This window comes from Arabidopsis thaliana, chromosome 4, assembly GCF_000001735.4.
Source record: "Arabidopsis thaliana chromosome 4, partial sequence".
Classification (NCBI taxonomy): Eukaryota; Viridiplantae; Streptophyta; class Magnoliopsida; order Brassicales; family Brassicaceae; genus Arabidopsis; species Arabidopsis thaliana.
The window spans coordinates 10849511-10865195 of NC_003075.7; the positions used below are offsets into that span (position 1 = coordinate 10849511).

Consider the following 15685-nt stretch of genomic DNA (forward strand, 5'->3'; position numbering starts at 1 on the left):
GAAGACTTGAAGTAATACTGAAAATGGGGATTGAGTGTGGAAGTATAAATAAATTTTACTTTATGGCCAACATCTAAAATTTGAAAATACAGAGCATCAAAATCTCCTTAGATTATCTTTCATAAGCCACCAACTCTGTAGAAATTTAATTACATTAGGTAAAGCTTTATTTGATTCTAGTGTAATTTCAGATTAGTCATTGCATTGAATTTCTTCTTCAGACAACAAGTAAATGTCTGCCACCAAACTCTTCCACTGTAGTCACAATTTTCGAGTTTTTATCATTTATTAGCTGTATAAAAAATAAATTTCCCCCTTACAGGAAAAATTACAAATAAAAACCAACAAGTATAAATCATTTTATAAAATTATAAAACCATTAAACGGCAAAAACACGACATTAAACTCCTTGATTCACTGTTACATAAACTGTCCCAGTAACAGGAGCGTTTGTCTCAACGACCACCCGGTTATCAGAAACGTTCCTTAGCGCGTGCAGAGGAAACACGCCAGCTTCACTCGCCACAAGTGTGTACTGCACGTGGTTGATTAAATCCGGGAACAACAAAACCGGGTTAAAATCAACGGTCCAAGACGTCCCGTTTCCATCTACCGAACCTCTAGCCACCGTCGATTTCTCTACCATTCCGTTCACACTGTTACGGTCAACGACCACCTGGCCAACGTCATCAAACGCAGTGTTCCTCTGATCCAATTGAACAATCTGGACCCCATGACCCGACCCGGAAAACATATTGTCAACAATACTAACCCCACGAATATATCCGGCTATCGATTTCAACAAAATAAACGCATCTCCCAAAAAAAACGTCCCTGAAATCTGTAACTGAACCGGATCTTCCGCGACGATACCGGTATAATCCAAATACGAATTCACAATCCGGTTCTGAGTTAAACCGGGTAATCTCAAATAAATCCCGGTTCCTCCAAAACCGGTTGCTTTGTTATAGCAATGCACGCCGGACAATAAGTTAGCTTGTCCCGATACCATTACTCCGATCCTGGCGGAGAATATAACGGTGTCAGTAACGGCGTTATCGTTTCCCATCAAATTGATGGCGGTGCCGGAAAAGCTTCTTTCTCCTCTGTCTCCACCGGCGGTTATGTGTTGACCAAGAAACGAGTTTCGGATATAAGTCTCGTGTCCACTTTTGACAAGAATCCCGTTCGTGTCTCCGAACCGTGTGATGTAACAGTTGTCTATGCTTGTCCGGAGAGAGTTGATGACGGCGATTGCTCCGCCGCGGTAGTTGCAATCGATGAGAAGATCTCTGAGAGTTATGTATTCGAAGATGTATTGTAACTTTGACGATTCGTCTTTGAGTTCGATTAAGTACCTATCGACCGGGAAATCATTTGATGCTCTTAATGTACCTCCGCTTATCTGACGTGTCACACAAGTCAACAAACAAACAAAACCATCAATATATTTCGACATAGAAAATGTATGTGTAATGGAATAAACAAATTATTAACGTAGAAAACATGTAACGAAATGTGGAATGAGAGAATTTTTCAATTTTTGTAACAAAGGAGTTTTTGAAAAAAAGGAAGTAAATCTCATAAATAATTAATTTTAAATCGAACGAAACTTCTTTTGTTGGAAAGTTATAAAAAGGTCATAATGTTTGAAATTATGAAAGAAACATGCATAGAAAGAAAGGAATCAGTCTATTCTCGTGAATGAGAAAAAAGATTTAATTACTTTTCCATTAGTTCACCAAACCTAATAGCATCTTTAATCAAGTTTACGTTTAAATTAAGGTTGTGCTATTTTATGTTTTAGATACTTTATTTAACATATGGATGAAATGTCATATCACGTCACAAAGACGGGCCAAGAAGACATATTTTTATAGAAACATGACTTTTGTCGATATATTAAATCACACGTAGGAAAAAAATCTAACTCTATTTGTAAACTTGCAATGAATAAAACTCTTGCAATGAATAAATTTAATATAGTTTGACAAAAAAAAAATGAGATAGGAAAATAAGAGAGATACTTACAAGAAGATTTCCGGCGCCGGCTGAGGGAAACCGTAGAGGACGGCTGATTAAGTAGCTTCCACCTTGAAGATCAATTCTTGCTCCTCCGAGATCATTTATACCTTGCATCAAAACTCCATGATTTGGACCATCAAATGCTTCTTCCATAGCTTTTAATATTGCATCCGTGCTATCCAATTTCCCTGTGGGATCGGCACCATATGATATCACTTGGTACACGCGCGGACCGGGTACGGCCTACATCATTTTATCTTCTATGTTATCACTTGATGAAAACCTTCTGAACAAACTCAATCATAGATAAACTACATGATCATTATGACTAGAGAAGGTTATATAATATACCTGAGGAGGGGTAGGAGGAGGAGATACCAAAGCCGGTAGATTTCGCCGAACCAATGAAGCTTTAAGGGCTTGCATTTCTGCTAATGCCCGATCATGAGGGGACATTGAACCTGAATCTTTCTCGGCGAAGACCACTTGACTCACCATTAGACTCATTATTGCCAAGAAAACAGGCATGGCCACTTGAGATTTCCTTAGCTCCATGGTTTCCTCCTATAATAATCGAATGAGCCAAATAAGAGAATGGCTGAAGGTAATGTTTGTGAGACATTTATATATATACGTATGTTGTTGTTAGCACATGGAAAGAGAAAGGCCTAACTAAGGTTACCAATGAAACATTATACAAACTTGTGTCTTTTCTAATGGGAGTCACACATTTCGCACTCTTGTACATTTTTGATCCTCTTTTTCCTCTCTATTTCTCTACCGGTTTACGCTATAACTTATTATTTGTACTATAATGAATCTTTGTTATGAATACTAAACTCTATCATATAACTTACCTTGAAACCTACCTCTCTTCAAAACATTAATATATATTTTTGACATTTTTACGTTGATTTAATTTGTTAATTTAAATATATAGGGAGGACTTAGAGATAGATATGCTAGTTAGTATGCGGAAGTTGGAAAAAGATCCGCAAAAGTGCATAAAGGTATAGATTCATGCATTATGAGATTAGATATTGTATGTAAAAGGGTAAACCAGGTCATGGGGTTTTGGTTGGGGAGGTTTGAGTGGTGGATAGGTTTTTGGTAGAGTTTTTTCTTCTTTATTTGAATATTTCTTCCAACTAAAGGTATTTTCGTCCACTCTTTCTTTTTCTGATTTCCAAAGTTAAGATTTATTGAAATGCTTAAGAATGGAGTAACTTATTATGTTGATAACTACTAATGCTTTTAAGAACAATGGAGGATGAAACAAAACTTTTTTTTTTGTGTTTGGTTACCTGCATTTGCACATTTTTCATAAATAAAAAAATGAAAATTTTCATATATAAAACTGATTTTTAATATGACATTGACATAAGAAACATTACTTTCTCTCGTCTAGTTAAATATCAGAAAACGGATTATAATATATATTTTTAAAGCAAGAAAAAAAGTAAAACGTTACCTCTGAATTGATCTTGATTGTGAGATTCTCTATTGTTTAGGGATTCGAATGGGGTTATACTTGAGGCCTGTGAATGTAAAACAGAGCCAAACGAAAAGTTAATTACCTATTTGATATTACTGCATAAGCAATAAAAAAAACTCTATATATAAGGATGGATATTGCAAATCGAATAAATCAGATGTAGAAAAGAAGCACTTTTAATTTGGAAAAATTGATTAAAAGTAAGAAATTCAAAAGAACATGTATATATAGAGAATGTATGTGTATAATGTATCTACAAAGAAAGAAATCATGCTGTTATATGATATACAAATAAAAGGTTTCTCTGTTGGACAATGAAAGAGGCTTCTTCATCTTAAAAGAATTAAAAAAAAACAGAGAAAATTTTAATCAAAGAATGATAGGTAATTTCTTAGCAAAAAAAAAGAATGATAGGTAATGAAATGGGGAAATGTTGGGATTACTTACCAGATATATGAAATTGGCCTTTTATTTTCATAGCAAAATTGAAAAGTTAGTCTAGAGTCATGTTAGGTGGTAAAACAATTAGGTTCCCAAATCTACCTATTTATATGTACCTTATAGTTAATTAGCAACCAAAACAAAGAAAAACATATGAAAATGGATGCAAAGTAAGTAGGTTACACGAAGTTAATTAAATGCAAACCAAAATCAACGGTAATGATCATACGGTAACGTTTTTCCCCATATTAACTCGTGTTAATTAGTAATGACAAAAAAATAAAAAATTAATTGAGGCAAGATAAAGTTTATACCTATGAAAATTATTACACAAAACGAAAAGTTAATGTGCGTTGATAGTTTCCCAACTAATAATTTTCACCTCAATAAAAAGAACAGTCGCATAGCAAACGATATAAGTTGCAAAGAATTTCAGTTATGATCAATTTTCACAAATTAGTTTAGAAACGAAAAGAAAACTTAAAATCAAACAAAACAATGAAAAGTACTTACACGAAACTTAATTTTGGCTTCTTCTTCTTCTTCCTTCAGTCATATATTTCACACATTTGCTTTTATTTTCAAAGCAAAACAAATTTGGTTGTTGTTGTTGTCAACAAGTTCATTTCTATTTAATCTGATTTTATGTGTTTTTCTGCCCTTGGTTTTGGAAGTCCTGTGAATAATCTTCCTATTCCAAGTAAATTTGATTTGTTTCCCATTCAAAGATATTCAATTCAATGCATTATTCATTTTGACTAACTCAATTCATTCCCCTAAAATGATTTTCATTGACTGAAAACAATTATTCATTTGGTTGAGTATTATTACTATTACATTATCATTTTAATGGAAAAATGAGGTACTGATTTGGGAAAGAAAATTAAATTTTTAATATCAGTTTTTTATCTCTGTTATTTCTGAACCGTTCTTGTATTTGTATAATAATCTGAACAATAGTAAATATATATTTGAGTAATATTTGGTCACCAACAAAAATTTTACTTTCATTAAAAGCTTTAATTATTACTTATTAGCTAATTATCACATATCAGTGTTAGATGGAATTGACTTTAGCTTTTCAAGCTTTAATTTTCATGGATTTTAGTCTACAATCTAGTTAACATAACATAACAACATACCAATAAAAATTAGTTCACCTAAATAGTGTTGAAGCAAACATCTCTCTTATGTGTAGCTGCATATTTCGAGATTAGTCTTAAAGCCAATCTCTGTCTCATTTCTTGCTTGCTCCCGAACTAGATCCTCCTTAGATCTTTTTACTCTTCCGCCATGTCAAAACCAACACTTATTCTAGTCATGACGCTTTCTTAACCGTAAACACAGGTTTGCCATTGAGAGGTAGAAGATTCCAGTAAGAACCATGTTGATCAACGCAACAGCTTAGCCATTTTATTTGATATGAACCAACCGGGAAACGCGAAACGTCTAACAAGCAGCTTGAAAACCCTTGTCCTCTCTCGTTTGGTTCGAACTGCACAACCGTAGAAACACCACTCTTGGCCCAATCAAATCGACCTGAGACGTCCGGCTTCTTACCAGACTTTATAGCATGATGAAACAGCTTGTTACTCATTTCAATCAGATCTTCATCTCTCCAAGGGGAATAAGACATTTGGTTTCTGTTGTTTTCACCGTGTTGAGTTGGAGAATGATAAGCTAGTTTAGTATAGAGAAGGCAATACAGTTTGTTAAGTCGAACAGGGACTTGCCGTTGTTTTATGTTTTTCAACTGAAGACAAAGATCTAGTGACAGTTGAAACCCTTGTTCCACTGAAACTGTGTCAGGAATACGTTTGCTACTCTCTGAACTAAGAGCAAATAGCTCGGCACCAACACAAGGCCTTATGTTGAAGAAATACTTTGGAATACCAAAAGGAATCTGCATCCATTTCATAATTGCTTGTGACAGTAGATGCCTGCAACTTTTCGTAATCTCAGACATAATCTCCTCTTTGTGCATTGACATTGACTGATTCTGCAATCCATAAGTGCATGAAAGAGCATCTCTGCAAATAGAGAGCAGCATCTTTACTTTGCCACAGACTCTCAAAACCTGATTCCTAGATTGCAAATGGAAACAGTTTAACGACTCGTTTGTGTTAACGAGTATGTTGAGCTTTTCGCAGACATTGGGGTCTACTTTCCACAGCCGTCGAACTAAATCTTCTACAAGCCTCGAGCACAGACCGCTTTGTGAAGTGAAAGGAACCAATGCTTCTTGAAAAGAAAAACCTGGAAGGAAAAGAACAATTCCAGCAGCAAAAGCCAGAACTGAACAGCTCAGTGAAATTGTTGTGATAATGCTAGAACTGCTATCGTCTATGTCTATGAAACACGTCGCCAACATATCAAATTCCTTTGCCAACTTTTGTAGCTGAATAGAAATCCGAGGAAGCTGTTGCAGGGAATCGCAACCAGTCAAGAGTATTTCTTCCACCTGATTCTTGTTGCGTAAATCTTGGTTAAGCAGCCCAAGGCATTCGACGAGTTCAAGCACGGTTTCCAATACCCGAGTCTTTAGAACCAAGAACCACGTTTGGAAACAGAATACTCCACTTGACGCTATAATATTTCCCAACATTCCCAGAGACGATTGTAAATTCATATAAGCTTCACGAAGAGCTAGACAGTGTGCAAACTCTCCAGAGGCATCTTTGGAGAGTTCTGGTAAATAACCATTATTTTTCAGCCAATTGACTAACTTGACACTATCACTTGGAGTGAGAAGCAGTTGGAATTTTCCCTCGGCATGGGATAAATAGGTTAATGACTTTAACCAGCAACAATTAATATCAGACTGGACGTTGGTTTTGAGCTGGTCAAAAATCATAGCAGATGTGACCCAAGCACCCAAACGTGCTGCGTAAACCCCAGCTCTGTAAGCAGGCCAGTAGTTTCTCTCCATTAAAATCTGATTTGAACAGTCAAGAGAAACGATTCCATAGTTAACTATATCAGCAACAAGTGATACGCCTGAATTTCCTGTATCATCATTCACAGAGAATCCCCAAAGAATCGGGGAATGTAGTAGCAGTGTGAATATCATTTGTGTGTGGAAATCAATGAAGCTGCATGAACTTACAAACTCAGTGATATGCTTCACCTTTTCATAAATTTCAGACAAAAGATTATCATCTCCCTCGAGATTTTCCAAGAACACTATCAGGAACTTGTGTATTGATGCTAGAAACTCTGACCTCATGACCACCCCTCTTTTGTCTTTATAATTGATAACACCAAATAGCAATTCATGAGCTCCATCTGCTTTTCTTAAGCCATCATTTAGGCTCACAATATACGTTAAGAATAATCTGACTTTTTCAAGAACTAGCAGTCTCAGTTCAGAATGTTTTCCTACTAATAGGTGGAGAACCTTCAAGAGGTCTTGAACCTCACTAACTACAGCATAGCCAGCTCGAAAAAGATCAGAACATAATCGCCCCAGCAAGGCGACCCTGTCCATGATTAATACAACGAGCTGCATCGGAAGAGATGTTGAAGATATCTCAATTGATCTTTTTTCCGCTGTCCGAACTATTTCTGTCCATATACTCACCAAGACACTGATGGCTAAACAACTGCTTGAAAAGATCTGAGAATGAGATGCATTCTCAGTAATAGCTATGAGCTGAAGTAATTCAGATGCATCAGTCATGCATAGTTTGTAGACAACTATCTGCATTCACATCAACGGTAAGTAAGCATCGTCAATTTGCAAAAGAAATAAAAATATTTGGCGTATGAAGTACCTTCTGAAAAATTTGAAGAGCTTTAACTTGCATATCTGATGAGAGCTCTTCTTGCTTTAATAAGCTTGAAACACTTGCAATATCTCTTTCATGGGCAAGAGAGAAGCACATCCCTCTTTCTATGAGAAAGTGGAGACATCTCAATACTGCAGCTCGAGCATGAGAAGTTTTATCTTCACCCAGAAAGGGTATGATAACCTCTGCCTGCACCCACATTGAATACTATTATACTTTTCTCTATTAGTTTGTTTGTAATCAATAGAGGGATAGTTTCCTTTCAGAGAACCAATGAAAAGTGATGCCTTATTTGCAATTTATATCAACCAACCAGTGAAGACTCAAACTCAGCAAAACAGTGGCTTTCTATTGTAGAAATTCTATTTTCACAAGGGCCAATATTGACTTCAAAACATTTAATCTGTGTAAACCAGGAATTAGAAAAAAGTATAAGGCGAAAAAGAACATACCAGTTCAGAAGCAAGATGAGTTGATCTTGAAGCAAGCTTAGTCAAGGAAACCAGGAATGGAACCAAATTGTCCTCTTTTGGGGAGTCCAGCATTAGCTTCATACAAATCTACAATAACATAATGGTTGACTGAAGTTCAATACAGATGGCTTTATTTAATGCATTGCTATGATATTCCGTACATTGACAGAGTTTCATCACACAAGTAACTCTTAATCTAGTAATCTACTATATTTTGAAATCGCAAGATGGTAACAACAGCAAAATTCAATTCCAGTTTCAGCAAATCTTTCTTTACCAAAAACTTCTTGACGGCTTACTATACATGAGAATCTTTGAGCATTAGAAGCAGATAGAAAAAGAATTAGATAAAGAACCTTGAATGCTCTATTAGCAATTGTATGCGAGCATCCCATTTTTGCAAAAACTCGCACAGCAGCTAACCTGGTCTTTGGCGTTATGTCTGGGAACTTCACCATGTCGTTTAACATCCCCAGAACAACCAATGCAAAGTCATCTGCTACTTCACAAAAGCAAGCTGCAGCAAACAGAGCTGATCTTCCCTGCAAGCATAAAACGGATTAGAACAGTTCAAATTCTACAACAAGAATATTCCAACAACCAAGTTCAAATCACAGATTCACAGTTGAGGTTTTTCTTTAAACTTGGACTAAACAAAGCTACTCACTCTTCAAATTAACTTTTAAAAAAACCCTGACATACACATTGAATGACCCTCACGGTAATATACACTAGCCACAGAACACAGTGCCAAATGCGTGAGAAATTATGAACTCCAGTTTGATGTATCACAACCACTACTTCTATTAAGTATCAAATTTTTAGCCTTCATAACAGAAACTCCGAAGCAAACACATCAACAAAAGAACTAAAATGAACTATGCTTACCTCCAGATCATGAGGAGAAACCATACTGCTGAAAACCAAATACCGTACAGGAGCAAATTCGCTAGCAAAATCTCTCCAACAACCAAACAGAATCAAAGCCAAAGCTTTAGACTCAGTATCACCCTTATCATACACATTCTTCACTCGTGTAAGCAATTCCAAGTGGTTATGCACCCTACCCTTTGACAAAAACCAACTTGCTGATTCATTTACGTTCTTCCCTCGGCTTAGCTTAAACATAGACATAAAAACCCGAACAACAGCAAGCTTAATAAGCTTATCCCCAACACAAAACGCGTCAACAAGCCTCAACAGGATAGTATTTGAAAAGAGCTTATCTTCTTCAGGAACCAAACCAAATAAATTGTAAACAGCAATAGCAGATTCTGGTTCTTTACTCCACTGTTCAAGCTTCCCACCAGTCTCTAAGATAGCTTCAACGGCTTTAACTGAAATAATATCACCCAAAACTCAAAACTTTATACTTTCATAGTTCCAGAGAAGACAACAAGAACATATATTCGCCAAATAAGTAAAGCAAAGCAATTTAGAGGTTTGCTTAATGTGAAACAACAAGAGGAGCTGAAATTCGAAATTTCTAAGAACTATGAAGTTGAAAAGCGGAAGAAAGGACCTGAGTTTTTAGAACGAAGAGATTTCTCGAGCTTGATGCTCCATTCCATGGCGCAAGCTGCTGAAACCTTCTCCATGGTTAGCACTTTTTGGCTTCTTAGGGCTTACAAAGAAGAAGAAACCGGAGATTGATGATAAATAGAAGAGTTCTGTCAAACGAAAGATTACGAATTTTCACGCCATACGCAGATGAAGAAGCCTCTTCTCACGAATTTACAGAACATAAAAATTCAATCGAGGACCAAACCCGACTTCAAATTATTAGCTGCCGATTCCGGTTCGGTTCAGGTAAGTGATCCGGTTTAAGAGAATACGCGATCGTGATGGGCTCACCACTATTGGGCCTTGTATCTTTAGGTTTTTATACTTTCGTAGGTCCTTTTGGTTTGCACAATAACACAACTTCTTTTTTTTTAGACTACAATCGTACAATAATGATTTCGTTTATTATATTGTGACTAAAACTGTATTTTAATTTTCTTTGTAACTTGTAGGCTTGTTAATATGATTGTAAGTTGTCTCGTTTAATTATATAGGATTACATTTTAATTGCTTCCGCACTAAGTGATGAGTAAGCTAACACTCATCCTAGGTCTGGCAATGCAATCTTGATAAATTAAGCATTCGTTTTTGGTAATAATATATGTGGATTATCCTGAAAATGGATTTGTCGTATCAACAACAAACATGTTCATGTACAATTATATGGCCTTTTAGTTTATTATATTTAACGAATGTTAATGTGCATGACTAGGTAAGCAATAACTAAAGTCGGGCAATTATATATGTTTTCTTCAACAGTTGGACAATTTACAAACATATAGACTCGGATTATTCAAATTAACAAAATGGTTTACGTGTCGGCGTAAGTTGATAATAATATTTAAGAGAACAACCCAAAATTAAGTTACTTGTTAAATTGAAAATATATATCCGAAATTTATGGATTTGGAACTAATTTTAGATCTTTAATATTTGTTTGTTAGACTCCAAAAGTTGCTCGTGGTGGCATTATGATATTTGATCACTTGAAATTGAACTGAAACCAAATACTCCCATCGTGGTGAAATTATGTGATTTTTTTTTCTTCTTGGTATTAGAATCAAATAGAAATTTATATTTTTCAAAGCTAAGATAAACATGCCTTGAGGTATTCTTGATGCTTAAAGAGCATGGATCAGATTCATCGGATAAAAAAAAGTTGTAGTGGTCTTTCTGAAATGGAATTTAAGTTTAGACTATTTGATCTCTCATTGAAACTGATAACAAATCCTTCTATTTGTTTTTTGTTTGTTAACAAAATACATATAATAAACACTTCTAAACCAATAGTAGTATTGTTTTATCAATTTCTACTGAAAATAGACGAATAAGAATGTTAATTTATCCCACACAGACAGAGACAAAGGTAGGGTGTCACGTGCGTCGATCACGTGTGATAGTGGTTGGATGGTAGAATCTTCTTCGTTATATGGTATGGTATGGTGGTGATCCCGTTTTTTGCTTTATAAGTGAAAGGCAAAATGCATCACGATTCACTAGACATTTTAATATGAAAACTACTATTTTAAAGACAGATCACAAAAATATTGTATAAAAAAGAAATGAATCAATAGTCGAAAAAATATAAAATACTATTTTTTTGTTAGAGAAAAAACATATAAATACAAAAACGATTTGATGTTTAAGTTTGTGTTGCTAATCTATTAAATTTAATAATTATAAAATTTCACGTTTACAAATTATAATTTTTATTTATACTTTAGTTTAAATTTAAATTATATCATTTTGAGATTTGAATGCCATTATTAAATCATGTTACTATATTATACTCACAGTTTAAATCGTTTCAAAATAGTATATAAAACTTTTATGCGTTAGACGATAATTGACGAAATGCTTAACACCTATCACTTTATATTTTTTTTACACATTAGATTCAAGATTAGTGTGCATTTTCACAGTAAGTGAATAAACAAAAACAATAAAACATTGTTATTGTCGACTTCGCATGCACATGATTCCTCACCCCAAATGTGACCGTCTCCACAAGATTCCACTGAGAATCACCACGTCATCAATTTATATGGGCCCCATCTGACGTCCAAGTTGGACTACTGGGTCCCAACAGCTGCCTCCTCTCTCTTCTCTTCTCAGCCATGGAAGCCATAAAGAATAGCTCTTTCTCCTTCTTGTCTCTCATTCCCAAGAGCCAGTGGTTGTGTTGTTGTAGTTCCGTTCCGTGGCTGTCTTTGTTTATCATCGTTTAATCTCAACCTCTTAAATCGGCAGCCATGGCGGTTCCTCATCCTTCTTCTTCCTCCTCTAGATCTCATCCTTTCCTCTCCCATGTCTATCACACTAGCTTCCATCATCATCATCATCATAATCATCCATCGCTTGTGCTCTTCTGGTGCCTCGTGTTTTCTCTATTATCTCCTCTCGCTCTCTCATCATCATCTTCGTCTTCTTCTTCTTCCTCAGACTCGTCGTCATCATCGTCCTCCCATATCTCTTTAGGTAAATTTGTATTCTTTCTCTATCTATTTTATCAATCGAATCTTAATATACCCACTTCTTAAAAAAGTGATTTTGATTCCGGAACATTCTCTCATTCGTTAGATTCTGTGTAGCTACATCTCTTTACTCTGTTTTTTACCAATTTGATTACATTTGTAACAATTGTCGAAATAGGAATCGGTGAAACAGAAGGGACGAAGCATGATCTGCATCAGGCGATCCTAAGGGACGAAGCTGTAGCAAGATTACACGAGCTTGGACAGGTATTCATCAACCCAACAAAAAATAAATTCAAATTGCTTAGCTTTCACTTATACTCTGTTTTTAAGATTGTACTCTTCAATCTGTAATTTAATGTCAAATCTATACACTTTTATACCTTCTTATGACATATGCCTTGGAATGTTTGTTTTCTCGTTTGACCAACATGATTAATAACCTCGTTTGATGGTGTCGTTATCTCTCAGGGTTGCTCTTAATTTAATCAATACTTTAAAAATTCTTTTCTAGCTGTTTCAATCTAATGTTTCTTCCAGCTACTGTTATCTTAAAAGTGAATACTTCTTTATTGAACATCTCTTAGACTCTCATATCTGAGTTTGTTTTGGTTTGATTTCTTTACAGGTGAGTGATGCAGCTACCCACTTAGAGAGGACTTTTATGAGTCCAGCATCCATAAGAGCAATACCTCTTATCCGTGGATGGATGGAAGATGCCGGTTTATCAACGTTAGTTTTTTTTTAACATGTACTCTCTTTTTGTTTTATGGACTCATATACAAAACTCTCTTGAGTAGATGAAGAATTGGATATTCTTTTTTTGCAGATGGGTTGATTACATGGGAAATGTACATGGTCGAGTGGAACCTAAGAATGGAAGTTCACAGGCTCTTCTAATTGGTTCCCATATGGTTGGTAATTCACAATTCTGTTTTTATTACCTGTTGTTGTGTGTGATCTTGAATGAGATGATAATTTTGACAATTGTATCTTGATTTGTTTAAACAGGACACTGTGATTGATGCTGGTAAATATGATGGCTCATTAGGCATCATTTCTGCAATCTCTGCATTGAAGGTTCTGAAAATAGATGGGAGATTGGGAGAACTAAAGCGGCCTGTTGAGGTTTGTCCCCTTTTATACCGCCTCATCGAATAAATTTAGTCGTTATAGCCAATGGAGATATTAAACAAGAAACTTGTGTTATATTCATTCAGGTGATTGCGTTTAGTGATGAGGAAGGAGTGAGGTTTCAGTCTACTTTCCTAGGCAGTGCTGCTTTGGCTGGAATCATGCCAGTTTCTCGGTTGGAGGTTACTGATAAAAGGTTTTGCTCAAGGACCTTAGCTTCTTCTACTTACGTAGATTGAGTATACGTACTCACGTTTTCCATATTCATTCGTTCAGTGGTATTTCTGTGCAAGATGCTCTTAAAGAGAACTCTATAGACATAACAGATGAAAACTTGATGCAGTTGAAGTATGATCCTGCATCTGTTTGGGGATATGTAGAGGTAAAGCCTACTTGATCTCCTTTTGTTTGTATGTTCGATAGCTAGTGAAGCACATGTTGTTTTTCCTCAAGAGTTGTAATATGATTGTTTGAGTGTTGACTATGAATATTCTCATGTAGGTTCACATTGAGCAAGGGCCGGTGCTTGAATGGGTTGGTTATCCTTTAGGTGTAGTAAAAGGAATTGCAGGACAGACAAGACTCAAGGTAACGTATTCAAAGCTAATTAACTTCATGTTTAATCTTGGAGAAGGCTATTTGAAACCCAAATGGACAGAATTCTACAGGTTACTGTAAAAGGATCTCAAGGACATGCTGGTACAGTTCCAATGTCAATGCGTCAGGACCCTATGACTGGTGCTGCGGAGCTGATTGTACTATTGGAAAGTGTTTGCAAAAACCCTAAAGATTACTTATCTTGCAACGTTCAATGCAACGAGGATACAGTAGAATCCCTTGCTAATTCACTTGTTTGTACTGTTGGAGAGATCTCAACATGGCCAAGTGCTAGCAATGTCATCCCAGGCCAGGTAAGACAAAGAAACTATTCTCTTCTTTGCACTTATGTTTTTTCTCTATTGGTATTGTGAATGAACTCTAAATGATTTCATGGAGATGAATTCAGGTAACTTTCACTGTGGATTTACGTACGATAGATGATGTAGGACGCAAGGCTATTCTCCATGACTTATCAACTAGGATGTACCAGATATGTGACAAAAGATCGCTTTTGTGCTCCATTGAACGAAAGGTAAAGAGTGTTGTACAAGTCCTAAAACCTTATACTCCCTATTGTTTCCTTCTTACCAACTTCGTCCCGGTTTTTATCATCATTGCAGCACGATGCAGACGCAGTAATGTCAGACCCGCAATTGAGTTTACAGCTGAAATCAGCAGCTCAGAGTGCACTTAAGAAGATGACAGGAGAGGTTCAAGACGAGGTCCCCGTGCTAATGAGTGGAGCAGGACATGATGCAATGGCTATGGCACACTTAACCAAGGTAATTGACTTTCAAAAGTCATCCACATGTTTGTTTCAGGCCTTATAAGCTATAAGCCATGTGGGTTTTGTCTCTTGGTTCAGACACTAACTTAATGGGAGATTTCTTTTGGTTTCGGAAGGTGGGAATGTTGTTTGTCCGGTGTCGTGGAGGAATAAGTCATTCTCCGGCAGAACATGTATTGGATGACGATGTTGGTGCAGCCGGTTTGGCCATCTTGGAGTTTCTAGAGTCTCAAATGTAAAACATGACAAATATATGAGAAACAGAGTGGAGTCTTGTCTCATAGAGACTCCATGAAAAATGTATAGTATCATTTGTTGTTATTTGTCTTCTCTCTGTGTACTCTTTGGAACTGCATTTGTATAGAATTAGTCCGATTTTTAAAAATGTATGATATATTATTAGCTTATCTTTCATGGTATTGTCCATTGCATGCAATAATTTGATGAACATGGCTTATTTTTGATGGTAATATCTCTTGTTTCTACTTTCTAATAAGCCATTTTAGAATCTCATATTTATAGATAGCATTTACAATAAATCATAGTGTATGTTACACATTTATGGCGGATAAATATTAGTTTTGAATATTGAAGTTAATATGCATGAGAGGTTCCTAATTTTTTGAAAGAGGTTCCTGATTTCTCTCTAATCAGAAACGGCTTATAAACCAATTAATCTGATTTTTATGTCCGGATTCTCTTAACGAATATCACATGCAATTAACGTTGATTAACCATAAATGTGAAAAAAATACATTAAAATCTCATAATTTCGAAATCATTTCAAAAAATATAAGCGTATCATTTCCACTTGTATTGTTGCTTAAACCTAGCAAACTACGTTTGACTAAACAAACAAACAAAAAACCCTGCAATTCCAAAAGTTCTTGAAGAAGAAGAACAAA

At 35.7% G+C, this 15685-nt stretch overlaps 3 protein-coding genes across 10 annotated transcripts; 1 reads left to right on the plus strand and 2 right to left on the minus strand.

Annotated features, from left to right (window-relative positions):
* Positions 1-249: 249 nt before the first annotated feature.
* On the minus strand, positions 250-4555 carry QRT3 (Pectin lyase-like superfamily protein). Of its 7 annotated transcripts, none has more exons than NM_001341396.1 (5): positions 4475-4555; positions 3497-3563; positions 2377-2589; positions 2032-2268; positions 272-1405 (listed from the first exon to the last, which is right to left on the minus strand). In NM_001341396.1, exons 3-5 carry the CDS (start codon positions 2578-2580, stop codon positions 401-403), a joined length of 1446 nt encoding a protein of 481 aa, NP_001329640.1. In that variant the 5' UTR covers positions 2581-2589; positions 3497-3563; positions 4475-4555; the 3' UTR covers positions 272-400. The 7 variants fall into 7 exon arrangements, with proteins under 7 accessions (NP_001329638.1, NP_001078410.1, NP_001329639.1 ...); NM_001341397.1 differs by lacking the exon at positions 4475-4555 and adding an exon at positions 3968-4023; NM_118124.3 differs by lacking the exon at positions 4475-4555 and having other exon boundaries at positions 3497-3836.
* A 421-nt stretch (positions 4556-4976) lies between these two features.
* On the minus strand, positions 4977-10014 carry EMB1895 (ARM repeat superfamily protein). The gene is made up of 6 exons (NM_118125.2): positions 9745-10014; positions 9111-9559; positions 8579-8764; positions 8202-8309; positions 7735-7938; positions 4977-7661 (listed from the first exon to the last, which is right to left on the minus strand). The coding sequence occupies exons 1-6, from the start codon at positions 9818-9820 to the stop codon at positions 5280-5282; spliced, it is 3405 nt and encodes a 1134-aa protein (NP_193739.1). The 5' UTR covers positions 9821-10014; the 3' UTR covers positions 4977-5279.
* A 1857-nt stretch (positions 10015-11871) lies between these two features.
* AAH (allantoate amidohydrolase) lies at positions 11872-15255 on the plus strand. 2 transcript variants are annotated; one of them, NM_118126.4, is made up of 12 exons: positions 11872-12263; positions 12438-12526; positions 12888-12991; positions 13089-13173; positions 13271-13387; positions 13480-13589; positions 13670-13775; positions 13895-13981; positions 14062-14304; positions 14400-14525; positions 14614-14775; positions 14897-15255. In NM_118126.4, the coding sequence occupies exons 1-12, from the start codon at positions 12038-12040 to the stop codon at positions 15017-15019; spliced, it is 1578 nt and encodes a 525-aa protein (NP_193740.1). In that variant the 5' UTR covers positions 11872-12037; the 3' UTR covers positions 15020-15255. The 2 variants fall into 2 exon arrangements, with proteins under 2 accessions (NP_193740.1, NP_001329687.1); NM_001341398.1 differs by having other exon boundaries at positions 11876-12263; positions 14440-14525; positions 14897-15232.
* The last annotated feature ends 430 nt before the right edge of the window (positions 15256-15685 follow it).